The sequence below is a fragment of the Neltuma alba genome, unplaced genomic scaffold (genome assembly GCF_004799145.2).
Source record: "Neltuma alba isolate B1F8T4 unplaced genomic scaffold, ASM479914v2 tig00004504_pilon, whole genome shotgun sequence".
In the NCBI taxonomy this organism is placed as follows: Eukaryota; Viridiplantae; Streptophyta; class Magnoliopsida; order Fabales; family Fabaceae; genus Neltuma; species Neltuma alba.
Window position 1 is genome coordinate 1 of NW_021633736.1, and position 13,385 is coordinate 13,385.

At 33.6% G+C, this 13,385-nt stretch overlaps 1 protein-coding gene across 2 annotated transcripts; it reads left to right on the forward strand.

The window, feature by feature from the left end:
• The first annotated feature begins 7,977 nt into the window (after positions 1-7,977).
• On the forward strand, positions 7,978-12,794 carry LOC114744972 (lipoamide acyltransferase component of branched-chain alpha-keto acid dehydrogenase complex, mitochondrial-like). 2 transcript variants are annotated; one of them, XM_028933103.1, is made up of 8 exons: positions 7,978-8,408; positions 8,959-9,102; positions 9,453-9,578; positions 10,228-10,646; positions 10,829-11,076; positions 11,565-11,653; positions 12,306-12,533; positions 12,612-12,794. In XM_028933103.1, exons 1-8 carry the CDS (start codon positions 8,223-8,225, stop codon positions 12,723-12,725), a joined length of 1,554 nt encoding a protein of 517 aa, XP_028788936.1. In that variant the 5' UTR covers positions 7,978-8,222; the 3' UTR covers positions 12,726-12,794. The 2 variants fall into 2 exon arrangements, with proteins under 2 accessions (XP_028788936.1, XP_028788937.1); XM_028933104.1 differs by lacking the exon at positions 7,978-8,408 and adding an exon at positions 8,598-8,725.
• Positions 12,795-13,385: the final 591 nt, after the last annotated feature.

The following is a 13,385-nucleotide window of genomic DNA, read 5'->3' on the forward strand; positions in this document are numbered from 1 at the left end:
GCATCTTTTTGATTAAAAAAGGGGAATTTCTTTTGGTCAACAATTCAGGGGTGAAAAGTGTATATTCCATCATCATCATCAAACACAAACACAGAAAAATTGGCTAGCTACCACCATATTGTTGTGATACTACTATTTATATTCAAATGCTTCCTGGTTGTGGTCAACTCGTTGGTTTGAACGTTGCTTGCTTTGTGTAAATTAGAGTCTCTAGCAGCTAGCTATTTTGAAAAATGAGTCATATTCATTGAATTAACCATTCTAGTATGGTATATAGAGCACATATATAAATATATAATCATATAGATAATATCTACGGTTTTTAATATAAAAGCTATTTAACTTTAATTTAGTTTTAAATATAAAATCTTAATCTATTTTGTCTCTCATATTTATTTATTTTTTAAGTAGTCCCTATAATAATTACACATATTAAAGGTTTCATGTTATAGTTAATATATATAATTAGTAATGGTTATTTTAAAGATGATATTACATATTATTACAAATAAACTAATAATAAATCTTCTTAATCTACAAACTAGTCAACTAGTTTTATATATTAAGAACCAGATGAAATATAAACAATTAATTAATGTTTGATGGCTTCCGAAGCCAAAAGATGAGTATTGAAATTGGCAAACACTGTTGATGCATGAAGAGAAACAGTGGGTGTTAGGTTCAGCAACATCAATAGGGTATCAGGGTCCATATGACTGTGACACACACAAACACACACAATTTATATACACACACTACCTCTTCTGGTCTTATATAAGATTTTTATTGCAGTTTACAAATAAGTTTTTAAAATTAGGACCGGAAGTAGTATATATATATAATATATATAGCATGTTAACTCACCGTCGTAATTGGTTTAATTTGGGATTAGTCAAAATTCTTTAATGTAATGAGGACTGGCTAGCTGTGAATATATGCCTTACGAATGTATGGTCCTAATTAATTACGAGATGGAAATCACAAGGAAGGGAATACGCTGTGAAATCAAAAGATTATCCACAATAATGATCGAGGGCCTTTCATCCTCTTCTCACGAGGTGGCTAACCATAATAGAAACCATTTGTTCAGTCAAAAGATTATTATTATTATTACTGAAATTAAAGCACCGTCATCGTATCTTTTGATTTTCAATTCACATCATATTTGAAGAGATGTCGATATTGCAGAATTTGGAGTAATGATTTGAAAAGGAAAGGTGTGTATGTTAACATGCAAGCACGCATGTTAATAATTAATGATTTTTGTTTAATGCTAAAATAAGATTTTAATTCACTTGTGTTATAAATTTATAATTCTTTTCCTAGACGCGTCCTATTGAGTGTGTATATATATTAAGAAAGTTTGCACTTTTCATTAAGGAAAGGGGACATTTGTCGCAAACTTTAAAAACTAATTAGTCTTCTAACTCTTATATTTAGAATCAGTGGAAGTAATATATGTAGGTAGATGATGTGATTTCAAGGGGCAAAATGGTTCAAGATTGACGGCAACAAAATTCTCAGTTTCCATGGATCAAGACAGAATCAACGGCTTTAATTTGTCAAAGGTGCTACTGGGATCACTGTTTTCTCACGTTCTCTTGGTTGGCCACAACGTTGTACATTCAATCTCGTGGCCAGCTGGGGACTATCGGCACAATTAGAGGTGGGAACAAGTCAGGCCAGGCCAGGCCAGGCTTTCCTTTTAATAGGCTAGGCCTGTCTTGTAACAAACCAGCTTGAGCCTGGCCTGTGGCCTGTTTAAAGGCTTTTTTCAGTCTAAGCTTGACCTGTATAAAGACCTGGCCTGGCCTGAAGCCTGTTAAAAAGCTTTTTTTTTTTTCAAAAATATTAACAAGCTAAAAATAGGCCATAGAACATAAATAAATTTCAAAATTATCTAAAATACAACACAAAATCTAATAATATCTAATTAATCAACAATATAATACCAAATGAAACAAGGGACCAAGGTTCATCACAATTACAATAATCTTGACCAAATAAAAGTATAGCCGTCCGTCCAGTTTCTTCTTGTTTTTTTTCCCCTGACCAGCGTAGTTGCTTCTTGTTTGAACACCTTGAAAAGAAGAAATGAAATGTATAATATATTGACAATGAATCATAAACTAGCAATGAATCATAAAGCACATATTAGCAATTTAGCATATATCAGTTGAATGACTAAAAATGCTTCCAACCTTCTAGGAAAATGAGTAAGAAACCTGATAATCAAAAGTTAACAAAATACCAACAACACTAAAATTCCTAATTTTCTGTAGAAAAATTCTGATAAAATCTGATCCAGTGGCACAATACAAGTACTGTAGAATCTATAAACAAGGCACGCCTTAAAAAAACAAGAAGAAGAACAATGAAAAATTATAAAACATAAGCACAGCACTGTATGATTAAAATTTTGATAAAATCTGTACTCTCCATATATATTATACATATATTCATGGCGGTGACTTCAGATTTCTCCCACGACTATATATATATATATGTGGGGGAATATACACATGGGACCTTGTGTGTGTGTTCATGGCGGTGACTTCTAATTTCAACGATTTCTTCCATGAATATAATAATCACATTCAGATTTCAAATTTCTGCCATGAATAATGAAATCATGTCACCAGTCGATCGCTTTTATTTATTGGAATACGATGGACGAGAGAAAGTAGTGGTCTAGTTAGGGGTGTTCATGATGCCCAATAGCCCGGATGCCCGCCAGGCCCGCCAAAAAAACCGCCCTGCCCAGCCCAAAAAAAAGTGGCCGAAGAAAAAATGGGCATGTTGGACAGGGCTAATCACGGGCAGGGCTGGGCCACGGCACGGCATGCGGCCTTGCCCATTTGGCCCTGCCCAAAAAAATATATGTATTTGTGATTATTTATATTATAATATGTATTTTTTTTGCTAGAATTATAATAAAATAGTGCAATATTAAGATATTATATTCAATACAAAGGAAATTGCTTCATAAGACTCTAGATTTTTGAAAGTTTTAGTTATTTTAGAAAATACCACCTTTTTTTTAACTTTTCTAAATTACTTGCTAGTGTACTATAATTGTCTTTTAAATTTTTCATGTTGATATTACTTCATATATCATGAAATTATACTAATTTGAATGTGACATATAGAACACTATAGATTATATTGAATCATAAGTTAATAATATAATTGAATATGTTAACGTAGCTTGTATCGTGGAGATTGATGCAAATCATTGAACTTTAAGGCTTTAATTTATAATTTTTATTGTCTTGTTTTTAAAAAATAAGGATTTATTTAATTCCTGGAGTGAGTATAGATTTGTTAAAACATATGGTAGTATTTTAAATTTCAAGACTTGAATTGTTAACATTGGGCAAAAAAGCCCGCCTGCCCAGCCCGCATTAGCCCTGCCCAAAAAGTTCTAGGGCTTCTAGTGGGCAGGGCCGGGCAGCGGGCTGCATTTACAGCCCGCATATCTTTCGGGCTGGGCATCGGGCAGGGTCCTGCCCTGCCCAGCCCTGCCCATGCACACCCCTAGTTCTAGTTATCAAAGTTTAGTTTGTAACAAAAAGCTTACCCATTGACGACGTACGAGCTAAATGAGGAGTGAAGAGAGGAGAGATTAGGTCTAGAAATTGGGATAGTGTGCGAATGGCCGACCGCGGGAGCTCGGGCTGGAGATGAACGACGGCAATGCTGTGGCTTGTGAGGTCTGACCGTGTGAGTTGGAACTGGAGATTGTGAACGACACTGGTGAGACTTGGAGAATGGAGAGCTCGACTGCTCGAGTGGCGGCTAGAATGAGCTAAGGAGTTAAAAGATAGATAAGGAAAACCTAACGGACTAGGGCAAAGTAAATGTATGAGTTTTTTACTTTTTTTTTTGGCGAACTTTGGGTTTAAAATAGTAAATCTTGCACGACACTTCACAAAAACACGCGGCGAGGCAGCGGCAAGGTGACACCATCTCACCTCCAGGTCACGGGTTCAAGGCGTCTTTTGACAAACCTGAACATAAATACAAAATATTACAAAGGCATAACAAACCTGAACATAAATACAAAATATTACAAAGGCATAACAGGCTCAGGCCGCCTGACAGGCTTTATAGCCTTTTTATAAGGCCTGAGCCTGGCCTATTAAGTGAAATAGGCTATGAAAGAGGCCTAAGCCTGTGTCTATATATTACAGGCCTAGCCTGATTAGGCCCAAAACAGGTCAGGTCAGAGGCCTCTGACAGGTCACCTGGCCTATTTCCACCTCTAGGCACAATAACGAAGACAAGCTCGAAGGCTGTATATGGATGAAAAATCTAACTTGGATCGTTCCAAACAGAAAAGAAAAACAATTGGGTCTTTAATTCAAGGCCCACATGCTCAAAGCCCAAAATGCATCATATTATCATCATCGTTGTCCAAGTCGGCTAGACCGCATTTTTTGCGTGCGAGGCAATTGGATAGCTTGCGACTTCTGGTAAGTTTCATATTATGTATAGAATATTGATATAATCATAGTTATATCTTGTCTTATTTTTTTTTTTTTTTGCCCTAGTCTTATCAATTAGATTTTTTTCCCAAAAAAAAACTCCAAATTAAGATTTCAAAATTGTAAATTGTAGTATCAATATACTACCTTTGGTACTTAATATAAGAGCTAGTTGACTAACTTAAATAAATTGAGAAAATCAGTTATGTTAGTTATTTGTAATCAATAGATATTTTTTTTAAAAATATCTTTACTAATCAAGTGTATTAGTTAGAACTATTACTATTACAAAAATTATCTTGAAAAAATGAATAAATATGAGAAATAAAGCAGATTAGGATTTTGTATTCATGACCAAAATCAAAGTTAAAGAATTCTTATATCACTTTGTATTTTTGCCTTCCAAATTAATTATCACGAACTTCATTAGTAACATCCTTTCTTATTTTATTTTTTTAAGATACTAATACTTGTTTATTGCTACACCCACACCCTATCTCTTTGGTGCCCGATTGTGGTGGCCTTTCTTGAAACAAAAATGCTGTAGGCTCTATTGGCTTTCCTTGACACAGATTTAAAATTCCCAAAACAAAGTTTAGATCTTGTTCAATAATCTGATCAAAAAAAGATCTTGTTCAATAATATTTTTGCTAAAAAAAAAAAAGATCTTGTTCAATAATAATAATAACAATAACAAAAATTTTTTTTTTAAAAAAATCTTGTGTACGTGACGAAGCCATTGATAGGAGATAAGAGTGATGACTGATTGACAGACAAGCAGTCGTGATTCTTGTTCTTGGCCTGGCCCCACATCCATTGTTTTCAGGGAGAATTACAATGAGTTCTGGACAAACAAAGAAAATAATTAAAAAATAAGTACTAAAAATGGTTATTTTTATAATAAAATTTGTCATTATAAACTGTTTAAAATTTTATTAAAATTTTTAATAATTATTTTTTTGTGGGATTTGATTGTATTCTCTTTTATTTTTATAACTGCTAGGATCCGGTACATCCGCGAACCAAGCGTGTTATTAAACCACTGCCAATATAATATTATAGGCTCTTTCTTTTTAATGAAAAATGTTTGAATCAGCGTAAATAGATATTACTATATCTGATTTCTAATATAAGAACTCATTTAATTTTTATTTTAATCTTAAATAGAAAATCCCAATTACTTTTTTTTTGTTAAAGTATATGTATCTTCTTATTGGAGGCAATCCTATTCGAGGTGTACTATCAGGTACTAAATATGAGTACCTCTCCCTGCAGGGATTCAAACTTTAGTTCATTATGTTGTAAGGGACTAGTCCCTTGTGTTAGACCTGGCCCCCTTAGTAAATCCTAATTTATTTTATCTCTCATCTTTATTTATTTTTTCTGAACATAGTCTTTATAGTAATGGTAGTTCTAATTAATATACTTGATTAGTGAAAGTATTTTAGAAAAAACAACACCTATTTATTATAAATAACTAATTTAATTATTTTTTTAATATACTCAAATTAATTAATTAGTTCCGGACTGAAGGTAGTATATCAATTACGTGAGGTTGTTGGCCAGGAAAAAAAAAAAAAAAACCTTGCGTGAGAACGTGAACAAGCATGCACAGTAGCGTGGTCTAAACGGCTTCATCGTTTTGCATGCCATTTGCGTTTCCCCAATTTAACACCTGTCTCACGTGTTGTCTCATTTTATCGGTACCCTTTTCACCAAACACAAACAAATTAATGCGATGGGTTTTGTTAAAATATTTCATCTAACTAATATTATTATCTACAATATAAAATTAATAAACACCAAAGCTATTGATAAATCTTGAATTATATTGGTCTGGTTCTATTATAAGTCACTTTTAGTATATTATACAAATAAACAAAAAGTAAATTTTATTAACTCTCATTTAAACTTCAACAATTTATTAACTTTATCTCTATTTAATATACATTATACCTTATAAAACAAAATCAACACACTAATAAATGAGAAGTAAAATTATATATTCATATAAAAATTTCTCTAATATCGTATAAAATAGAACAAAAAATGTCTTTTTTTTTTGGTCTTATCAATAGGATTAGAGGAGTATATGCGACTAACCACACTACCGAGAGAATAAAAAAAATTGAATAATAAACGAAATTTAAATTCTCACTCTGTGCAAAATATAGCTCATATATTTATTTTTTTAAAAAACGCTTATGGCTGGACTAAAATAATAACCTAAGATGGTTGCCAAAAAAAAAAAAAAGAATAATAACAAAAGATGAATTTCTATCCTTAACTAAGATAAAGTAAACTTTTATTTTATTCATGAAAAATTAATTTTGATGTTGGAAAACAGAATTAAAACAATAAAAAAGGAAAATATTTCAAATTAAAATAAAAAGAAAAGAAAAGACTAATTAAAGATTATTTTGACACACAAAAAGTTAATTTTAAAGATCCCACTACAAGGTAACTCGATGAAATGGTTGTTGGTTTGATCCAGACTTTAGGGTGTGTTTGGTTGGAGGGGAGGGGAGGGGAGGGAAAAATGAACCCCTCCCCTCATTGGTTAAAAATTTAGAGGGGAGGGGAGCTAAAATGTCCCCCTCCCTCCCCTCCCTTCCCCATTTTGGCTCCCCTCTAAATTGGGGGTTTTTGGAGGGGAGCCAAAATTTTGGACCATTATGCCCTTATGGTTTTTTTAATATTCTACTTTACCTATAAATAATTATTATAATATTTATTTCAAATAAAAAATATATTATCCTAAGTAAAAAAATAAAAAATAAATACATTATTATAATTAAAAAATATATATAAAAATTATTTATAAATAAAAAATTATTTAAATAAAAAATTATAATATATAAAATTAATTGTTTTTTATAAATATATTATTTATAAATATATTTTAAAGCTGGAAAAAAAGATAGCCTAAAGAAAATAAAATTTCATTTTTCTTAGAGCATATAAAATTTGTTAATTTGATTATTTTAAATATATTATTATATTAATTAGAATAAAAAAATTACTATACCAATTTTTAATACACATATAACATGATAAGACTGAATTTTTATTAAATTATATAATTTAAATTAAGTGTAAATTAATTTATATAATATATCAATAAAAAACATAAACTAATATGGTAAAGGTAAAATGGTAAATTGATTATTACTATCCCCCCCTCCCCTTCTTGAACCAAACAAGGGATCATAAATACCTTTCCTCCCCTCTTTTTAATCAAATCAAACAAGGTGAGGATAAAACCTCCCCTCCCCTCTCCTCCTCTCAAACCAAACAGGCCCTTGGAGTAGAGCCTTGTGTCTGGTCAAAAAAGATAGATTAGAGCCTCGCGGGGTACACGGAATTTGCCATTTTGATGATTTTTTTTTGGCCATTGGCGATATATTGTTGAGAAAACATTTTTTAACATCTCTCTCGATCTGAAACTTTAGACGTCGAGCATTTGGATTTCTCTAGCGAAGTGACCATATGATCCTTCATCCTAGTTTGGATTAGTATCTATCCACGGGTGTGTTGCTTGTTTAGTTCATACTCTCTTGCTAAAATCGATCATCTAGTTATTGCTTCAATTTGCAACAGTTCCTCGGTCCTCTTCCACCAATAATTTCCATTCTACGCATTACAGATAATCAAGAACGAACGAAATTCTTACCTTTGATTAGATTTCCTCTTCATTGATCCGCAAGACACCACCGTACGTATTGCCGGAGAAGGATGCTGGGCAGCCGGATATGGCAGAGGACGGTTTGGGGCTTCCGCCGGCGATGCTTCTGTCCTTACATCTCCCTTAGCTCATCTCCGCCGAAGCAAAACACTCCGTTTCGGAAGCTCTTCTCTGGGTCTTCTTTTGGCTCCGCTCCAGCGTCATTTACGCGGCCCAGAGCTCTAGATAACATAAATGTGAGTTCTTGATATTGATGTGCTTGTTTCTTCAACTAGATTCCTCGCCCTTGATATACGGCGTCGTTTAAATGCTCACTGTTATCCCCATACTTTCCCAATTTCCACTAAAAAGCTGTTGGAAATCTTACAAGAATCAAAATACTATCTTTTTAGCTTTCTGATTTTCATAAAGTATCACTGCATGAATATTTCCGATGTATCTAATCCATTGGTATCCTTCTCATGTCATACTATTTAAAATCTCGATGTCAGGGTATTCTGTGCTTTGTGAGTTGCTTAAAGTTTCTTTTGACCTGAGTTAAAACTGATGTGTGGTAAAGTTGAACCTTTCTTTTTCTTGGCCGATAAAGTTGATGTGATTAATTACTCGTTAGTTTTGTCAATTACCACCCGACCAACGTTCGGACTAATTTCACTATTCGATTGGTGTTATGCTGTCCTTGTTGAAATTGCTTGTGTTCATTTAATCATGTCACTAAATTCCAACTTTTATTGGCTGCAACTAATGTTTGACTGCATCACTGTTTGTCAAATCTCCACTCTGCAGTTCAATGTTTTGTATATGAAGACATGCTACTTTTCCACTGAAGCCGTGGCAGTTCTTCCTGCGGGTGAGATGGTTGACGTTCCCCTGGCACAAACAGGTGAAGGTATTGCAGAATGTGAGCTTCTCAAGTGGTTTGTTCAAGAGGTGAGTAACCGGTTGGTTCCTTATATCCTCGCTGCTTTGTACAAATGAGCATATTCTCTCATGACTTCTGTCCTCGATTCTATGCTTTTTCAAAAAAAAAAAGAACTCCTTTCCGTTTTCCAATACGCACAACGTATTTTGTAGGTGGAAGGTAACCTTCAATAAGTTGAAATTTGCGAGCTCCAGTTTCAATTTGGACTTTTAAACTTCCTCTTCCCATGTGTGGGTGGGGAGTGGGGAGGAAGAGTTGGGGGTGAATGCCAACAACAGAGACTTGCTTCATGTCACCATTCGAGGTTGCCACTTTTTTAAACAAGTTATCTCAAGATTTATTTTTTTCATTTTGGCAGGGGGATCATGTTGAAGAATTTCAACCACTTTGTGAAGTTCAAAGCGATAAAGCAACCATAGAAATTACAAGTCGTTACAAGGGGAAAGTTGCTCATCTTCTCTTTGTTCCTGGTAATATTGTCAAGGTGGGACTTCAGACCTTAAAAGCAGATGATATGATTCGCTAAAATGATGCTTCTAAACGTAGACATTGATTCATGTTAACATTATAAAAACCACCAGTTTGAGAATATTACCCTCAGAAGATTGCTTGAAACTATAGGCCTTGTTATGCAATCTCCTTGTCATTTCTCTTTTATGCTTACTCTTTCCGTTGGGCAGGATCAACCAAGAGCCCTAAGAGGGGTACTTGTATTTGTGTACCGCTTTTAGTGGCTAATTTACTGTTTTTCCTCGACATTATAACACAAGGATATGACGTATGAGAATAATGTACAAGTCATATCGACTTTTGCAATTATCTATGAGGCCTATGAAGCGTTGCATTTCCTTTGGGTGAAGATTGCAGGGGCAGCAATGTTTAGAAGATATAACTTCATTTAATTTTAACCAAAAAAAAAATAATTTTTAATTCTGAACAAAAAATTTATCATTTTATATTATGATTGGAGAATGATATTATTAAAGAGTAGGCTGTTTATAAAGCTCAATGGTCATATGATCCATGTAGCCAACTTTCAATTGGTTGTATAAAGCTTCTTGTTGTTGTTGTTGTTGGTGTATTGTGTTTGGAGACTTCAGATGTAATTAAGCTTTTGTTACGCAAAATTGCAGGTTGGGGAAACTCTTGTAAAGTTAATAGTTAATGAGGCTCCACCATCAGGAATCATTTCTAGAAATTCAGAGAATCTAAAGTCACCTAACTCTGATGATGAGAAAGGTAATGAAGGTGGAGTTCTATCAATACCTGACAATGAAAAAGGTAAACGAGGTGGAGTTCTATCAACACCAGCTGTACGGTGCCTAGCAAAAGAACATGGTATAGACATAAATGATGTTTGTGGAACCGGAAAAGATGGTAGGGTTTTAAAAGAGGATGTTCTTAAGTATGCTGTCATGAAAGGAATCATAAAAGATCAATCTGCTTCCTTGAATGCTGATTATGGAAATCAGTCTCAGCCTGTGGCACGAAAGAACTCTGATGCAACAGCTAAATTTGAATGGACTTTTGAAGACAGGATTGTTCCCCTTAGGTAAAATTTTCATGATTTTCAATCATTCTTCTTTTGATCACATGTATCAAATATATTAAACCAGCTAATTCTTACCACCACCATTTATGTTACGTCGAAGAAAAATGTGGTAAACTTAGATGAATTCCAAAGAACTTGCTTAAAAGCTTACTGTTGACTTTGTTTGTTGTCCTCTTTTGCAGGGGATTCCAACGGGCAATGGTGAAAACAATGACTATGGCTTCCAAAGTCCCACATTTCTATTATGTAGATGAGATAACCTGTGATGCCCTAGTGGAGCTTAAAACATCTTTTCAGAATAACAATACTTCTCCTGATGTCAAGCACACTTTCCTTCCCTTATTAATTAAATCTCTCTCAATGGCCATGATAAAATATCCCTTGATGAATAGTTGCTTTAATGAAGAGTCAGTGGAGGTCATACTCAAAGGTTTGTATCATAGACGCTAGTGTGTAAATTATTACTATATTTTTTCTGCTTTTCCTTGAACTTGGAGCTTGATTTTGTTTAGGTTCATATGAGACAAATGTAATGCATTGTTGTTAGGTGGAAGGTATGCATTCAAGGAAATCTATCTGAAGCATTAACTTTTAAATTTAATTAAGATTTATATATAGCAGTGGGTTAGTCTGAGTTTTATCTTGTGCCTTTCTTCTTTGTAAATGAGAATTGTTAAGAGTTTAATTACCAAAATTAAACGAAGAAAAATTGGAGTTATTAAATTTTTATTAACACTTGATCTTTTGCTTGAATATACTTTACAACTTAACCTATTCTCCTCTGATGTTTTGTTAGATATTGTTAAATTTAGGTTAATTCATGAACCTTGCTTGTTTGTCTTCCAGCAACTGATAAGTTCATAATTTAATTTGAGGCAGCGGCATCCCAAAGTTGACACAATGACTTGTTTGCTATAGGTTCGCACAACATTGGAGTTGCCATGGCTACTCCAAATGGTTTAGTTGTACCAAACATAAAAAATGTTCAGTCTCTTTCCATCTTGGAGGTTAGTTTACGCTCTTATGGTTGTTTATGTACGTTAGCAACTCTAAAAGTGGTTTGCACTTGAATTCATATCATGATTGAAGTGAAAGTCTGATGCCTCTTTTCTTTCTTTTTTTCTTGTTAATTCATGACTGAAGTACTTGAACAGAGCACTTCTCAACAACATTTGCGGTATTTCTGTCTTTAATGTTAATTTTTGTTTTGCTAAAGGCGGTTCACATTGGAGGAGGGAAATGTGCTTTTTTGTTAGACTCTGTACTTGAAAATGGAAAAAACATATTTCAAAGGCGGCCAACACTATGTCTTTTGGCTGGCTTCTGTTGCTGTTCTATAGTAGCATTACTTGTGCTTTGCAATACTTGATTTTGTTGAAGTGTATATTTTTTACTTCATTTCTTAGTATAAAAACTGCTAATTACACCGAGAGCAATTGGTGCCCATGGCTTCATTAGGTTTACCATTTACCTCTTTACTGTTGAAAAATCAGCGTTTCAAATTTCAATTGTGTGCAGTTGTAGCTGCAGTCATGAGTGTTCCATTAGTAAAAGAGTCCCTGTGTGCTTGCAGCATGTCGAAGTAATGATGATCTTTGCATTCCAATAAATCCCATTGTTCTGCCTCTTTTGTTTATTTTATTAAATTTGTGTATTTAGATAACCAAAGAACTGTCAAGACTGCAACAATTGGCGTTGGATAACAAGCTTAATCCTGAGGATATATGTGGGGGGACAATTACTTTAAGCAACATTGGAGCAATTGGTGGGAAGTTTGGTTCCCCACTTCTCAATCTGCCTGAAGTATCCATTATTGCAATTGGTCGCATTCAGAAAGTTCCGCAATTGGCAGATGACGGGAGTGTGTATCCTTCATCACTCATGACTGTAAGTCCTCCTCTGATTTCCTCAAACATATGCATTTGAAATCTGACTATACAAACTGAGATATTGCTGTGGTTTCAGGTTAATATTGGTGCGGATCATAGAGTGCTGGATGGAGCAACCGTTGCCAGATTTTGCAATGAATGGAAAAACTTAATTGAAAATCCAGAGCTTCTCTTGTTGCACTTAAGATGATACATTATTGAATATTTTTCTCTGCCGTTTGTCTTAAGATCAAGAGTAAGATGATGTTGTTGACATAAAGGAGCGCCGACACTTTTCAGTTACGCAGTTCTGATTAGTTTATAAATATTATGGCCTCTTCTCTCTTTCTCTTTCGCCTTTTCCCCCTCTTAGTAAAAGGGCAGTTCAGTTCTATTTGTCACTCGAGTGGTGGCTCAGAGAATTGCTCGCTGAACAGATCTGTGAGATTCCTAGTCCATTGAAGAGAATAAATTTAATCATTCCGTTTGTAAATGTGGCTAAAAACCGTTGGTATGTTAGGCATATAAAATAGGGAGAATCACAGTTCTAAGAAAAGAAAATAATTACTAAAAAGTCTTAATAACAATCTAAGTAACTTGTAATAATACGTTTTATAATAGCAAATGACAACTTCTTAAACTTGTTTGTAATTATTTTTTTTTTCTTAAGATTTAATTGTAATCATATCAAACAAACTCATGATGATTAACATAACTTTCACTTTTTTGTGGCTAATCTTTGTGCTTTTAAAAGAATTAAAAGAAAGAATATTGAATTCCAAAAATGAATTGCATTGCTCATAAGTTATAATATAAAATAATAAAGTTTGTTACAAATTTTATATTTTACATTTACCTTGAAAAGAAAAGG

Coding starts and splice junctions, on each gene's coding strand:
- LOC114744972 (XM_028933103.1), top strand. CDS start 8,223: ATGCTGGGCAGCCGGATATGGCAGAGGACGGTTTGGGGCTTCCGCCGG. Junction 9,579..10,227: donor TTCCTGGTAATATTGTCAAG/GTGGGACTTCAG, acceptor GCAAAATTGCAG/GTTGGGGAAACTCTTGTAAA. Junction 11,654..12,305: donor AGTCTCTTTCCATCTTGGAG/GTTAGTTTACGC, acceptor TTGTGTATTTAG/ATAACCAAAGAACTGTCAAG.